The sequence below is a fragment of the Ursus americanus genome, chromosome 4 (genome assembly GCF_024610735.1).
Source record: "Ursus americanus isolate L20-20 chromosome 4, mUrsAme1.1.p, whole genome shotgun sequence".
In the NCBI taxonomy this organism is placed as follows: domain Eukaryota; kingdom Metazoa; phylum Chordata; class Mammalia; order Carnivora; family Ursidae; genus Ursus; species Ursus americanus.
In genome coordinates this window covers 35,550,806-35,555,277 of record NC_142130.1, presented here as the reverse complement: position 1 = coordinate 35,555,277, position 4,472 = coordinate 35,550,806, and the positions used below count along the sequence as shown (strand labels likewise).

The 4,472-nt window shown below is 38.5% G+C and overlaps 1 protein-coding gene across 1 annotated transcript; it reads right to left on the bottom strand.

Annotated features, from left to right (window-relative positions):
* Positions 1-1,552: 1,552 nt before the first annotated feature.
* Positions 1,553-4,430, bottom strand: WDR5B (WD repeat domain 5B). The gene is made up of 2 exons (XM_045812747.2): positions 4,219-4,430; positions 1,553-3,905 (listed from the first exon to the last, which is right to left on the bottom strand). The coding sequence occupies exon 2, from the start codon at positions 3,831-3,833 to the stop codon at positions 2,841-2,843; it is 993 nt and encodes a 330-aa protein (XP_045668703.1). The 5' UTR covers positions 3,834-3,905; positions 4,219-4,430; the 3' UTR covers positions 1,553-2,840.
* Positions 4,431-4,472: the final 42 nt, after the last annotated feature.

The window sequence follows — 4,472 nt, the reverse complement described above, 5'->3', positions numbered from 1 at the left end:
TGACTTGTGTGTATTTTTGTGGCTTTGATCCAGATTAAATGCAGCATTTCAGCTTTTTGGAGAAAATGAATGAATGAAAAATGGGGCAACTTATTTAAACTTTAATATTAACTCTTCTGGAGAGATTCCGATACCATATCTTACTTAAATTTCCATTACCAAAGTGATTTTCTCTGCAGAAGCCAACATGGCTTCTAGTTCTGTATTTCTCTCTCTTATGTACTCATTTCTAGAGAGTTAAGGAAGGCCAGCTGAGTGCACAACCCAGGTGCATCTTGGAGAGCTAACCTCCCCAGATGCACTGGTGCTTCTGAGAGCCCTGTGAAGCAGCCCATCGAACACTGCCATCTTTGGGCACGCTGACAGACGGAGGCTTGTCAGGGAGCAGTCTTGGAAGAGGTCCCTGTAAGGTGAGGAGAGTGGTCTGGCCACAAGTTTCTGAGCACTCTGAAATCCCAGCACCATGAAGTTGCTTGGGGCCAGCATCACCTCTTCTACTCCATGGCTTAGAATTCCCAATTGGTCCTTTTCCTTTTAACTTTACACTAAATTTCTCAATTATGAAAATCTTTCAAATGCATTTTCTTTTAAGTTTTGAAAGATAAGCATTTGCACATGGTTATATATTTCATTTACACTTTGGATGCCAGGCTGTCTCATTATTTAGGTATGGATGCTGGTTTCTATTTTAAGTATTTCATATATTCTCACGTGCCTCATATTAATGGATGACATGGATGACAAGTCCTCATAAGCCATCCCAACCTGCTAGTTGTCTCCAGAGGATTACATAACAGATAGAAAGGAATATATGTAGCTGTATTGGAACTTGATTTAATAAACTACTAAAATGGAATGCACCACATAAAATTTCATAATCTGATATTAATGATGTTTGTCATACTTTAATTTGATCTTAGTTCTTTAGATACCAAGTTCTTTGATTTTAATTCTTTTAAAAATAAGTAATTTTTCTTCATAGAACACCATCATTTTTAACTTCTAAAAGAAGTATTTTAAAGTGTTATCTTGGAGATTTACCGTAAAAAAAAAAAAGTTTCATTAAACCAAAACTCACAAATATTACCAAGCAGCAAAAATCTTCATGATCACTTCTCATTTTGTGTCATTCTCCTATTCAGTTACTTAGAGTAACTACCTCTTTATGGGTTAAATATAAATTTCTTGGCCAGAATTTCAGACTTGTCTCTGTCTAATCCCAGTTCTCCCACTACCCTCACATAATACCTTCTTGGCAGTCATTCCTAACTAATAACTCTAATACCTTATATTCCTCAGAACTTGCCAAGCAAATCAGATTTAATGAGCACTATTATACTAAAGAATACCAAAAAAATGATAGTTTAGCCCTGTTACTTTCAATTATTGTTGTACAATTTTTGCTTAATTTCTAGATTTTTTTTCATGTTTATCATGTCTCTGTAGGTAAAGTGGGCAGAAACCATTTTCCACATTATATTTCCTATAAACCCTGTCTGAGTAAAGTTGATACGTGAGCCTATGGTCAGATACTTTTAATCAACAAAAGTAATAGTATGGGGACATGATTCCAAACGTTTATTGAAAGCAGGCAAGGAATGAGTAAAGTGGTGGCGGTATAATGCATTGTCATTCATCAAATATTACCTTAATCCTATATATATATATATATACACACACACACACACACAACACATATATACTGAGAATACAAAAATGAATAAAACATACTTCTTTACAGAGCTCATAATTTATGGAAACATGGCCCATGAAACCATTACAATACAAACTGGTAAAAGATAGATTCTGAACTTTATATAACAGTAGCTATAGAAACAAAACCTAACTCAGCTATCAGTTATGGTTGGAATCAGGCAGGCAGTGCTGGTCCACAAAGTGATTTCTGAACCGAGACTGAAGCATGGGTAGGAATTACTAGGTCAGACACATAGTGAAAGAGAATAGCCTCACCATTTAGACATTTAGCTTGCTTGATAATCATGAGGCACAATCTGACCAGGTTGTGAGATGTCCCTCAGCAAAATGCCATTAATAATGTTCTGTTTTACTTTTAGTTTTTATCTCAATAAAAAAAAAAATGTTTAACAAACCGAACCGTGACTTATTTTTCCCAATTTATAGACTTGGTTCTATGGAACCATTTCATGTGTGAGTGGCATCTGCCGTATCTCTCCATTCCACCACTGTCCCAGGCTTATGTTCTTATTCATCTTATCTCCCAAACCCACACTGGAGTTATTCCAAACTCCAGCTCCCCTCGTTTATCAGTCATCCTATCTTGTAAACCTTACTTCTAAATATTTCTCAAATACACGGAGAGGAAAAGAATGGGAATCTGTTCAGGGATAGACATAAGAGTCAATACCAGACCTGAAGACTGAAAGTCAGAAGCCCTAGGTTCTAGACTTGCTTTTCCAATTGTCTTGCTTTGTAAATTTAGGTTATAGGTCTGAAATCTTATAATCTAAGCCAACTTTTTTGTTGCTGTTTTATAAAGATTTTATTTATTTGTTTGTTTGTCTGTTTGTCAGAGAGAGAGAGAGAGCAGGAGCACAAGCAGGCTCCCTGCCGAGCAAGGAGCCCAATGCAGGGCTCAATCCCAGGACTCCGGGATCATGACCTGAGCCAAAGGCAGACAGACGCTTAACTGAGCCACCCAGGTATCCCTTCCCCCCCTCAAAGATTTTATTTATTTATTTGTCAGAGAGAGTAAGACAATGTTAAAAAGAAATACAAAACCATACCAAAAGTAAGAGAAACCCATCTTTTTAAATACTTTTTTTTTTTTTTTGGCCAACTTGGCTCTATTTCTAAAGGGTTTAGTAGTTACTCATCCACAGTTTAATTGTTTTGTCATTTCCTAATGCTGCTGATGCAATGATGTTTTCTGTAGGATGACAAGCTGCTGAGATTACAACATCTGTATGACCTTGTAATTTCTGTACAATCTCTTTAGTCTGAAGGTTCCAAATATAAACCAGATTATCTTCTGAACCAGACACAATCCATTTTCCACCAGTAACTGAAAAATTGGCAAATATGCAGTATTTCTCATTCTTATGACCAGTGTATGTTTTCAGGCATCTGCCTCTGCTATAATCCCACAGTTTAAGAGTATTGTCCAAAGTTGCAATTAGAAGATACTTTCCATTTGGAGAAAATTTTACAAAAGAGATAGGAGCATTATCATCATCAACAAGTATTTTTAAACACTGACCTGATGCAGCATCCCAAATTCTACAGACACCATCATAGCTACCTGACACAATCAAGGACCCGCTACAATTAAAATGAACAGCAGAAACTGGGTCAGAGTGAGCAGACAAAGTCTTCAGGCACTTTCCTGTTTTCACCTCCCATATTTTCACACTCTCATCAAAAGATCCTGAAATGATGAGATTGGATGGTGGATTGAAATTACAGCAAAAAACGTAATTACTATGCCCCTTCAGCGTTTTCAAACATTTTCCAGATCTCACATCCCAAATCTTTAGGGTTTTGTCATCTGAGGCAGAAACAAGGCGACTGGAATCTGATGACCAGGCAACATCTGATATTTCCAGATTGTGACCATAAAGTGTTTTCTCATACTTTCCGTCATAGGCTCCCCAAATTATAATTACTTTGTCAGCAGAGGAACTTGCTAGCCATTCTCCATTAGGACTAAACTTAACTGATGATACTGCTTCCGTATGTCCCATGAGAGTAAATTTAAGAGCATAGTTTGGTTTTTCAGACATTTGCTTGCTCCGACTGGCTGATGAGGGGAGGCCCCACTCTGCTTTACCATCTCCTGCCTCCTTCGTCGCCATGGTTCTGAAGCTCCAAGTCAGTAGGTTGGGTAAGCGTCGGCCCTGAACCAGGCAGCCCAATATTCTGACTTTCTGTCCAGCAAAATGAAGATAAAAACATCAGACTCAAAAATAAACGGTCTTTTAGTGATTGCAATTTCTGGACTGTCTTTATACAATGATTCAGCAGCACGGCTTGGACCCCTTTTCTTTTTCCTTGCTTCCTCCTTTGTAAACAAATACTTGAGAAATAATATTAAAAGGGTCCAATGCTCTGTCGGCAAGTGAGGTATGTTTTGGGTATTTTGCCGTGCAAAGTGACGAGGGGCGTGGGTGATCTACAGAGAAGTATTTTTCACCGCCCCTCCCCCAACTCCGAAACGTTTAGAACACGAAGCAAGCCTACCAGTCAGATAAACTTTCGTTACTTGAGCATGAATGAATCACCGGCTTAAACAAACGATTTTAGAAAGTAAAAAACAAAACAAAACAAAACAAAAAAAACCCTGCGTAAGCATCATGAATTGCGGCCGGGCGCGCTGCAGTCCACGGCTAAACACTGCGACGCACCACCACCTCAATCCAACACAGCTGGTAGCACAGCGGTGCGCATGCGCACGCCAAATTCGAGTCGAGGTGACCAATGGGAGAGGTCTGCCT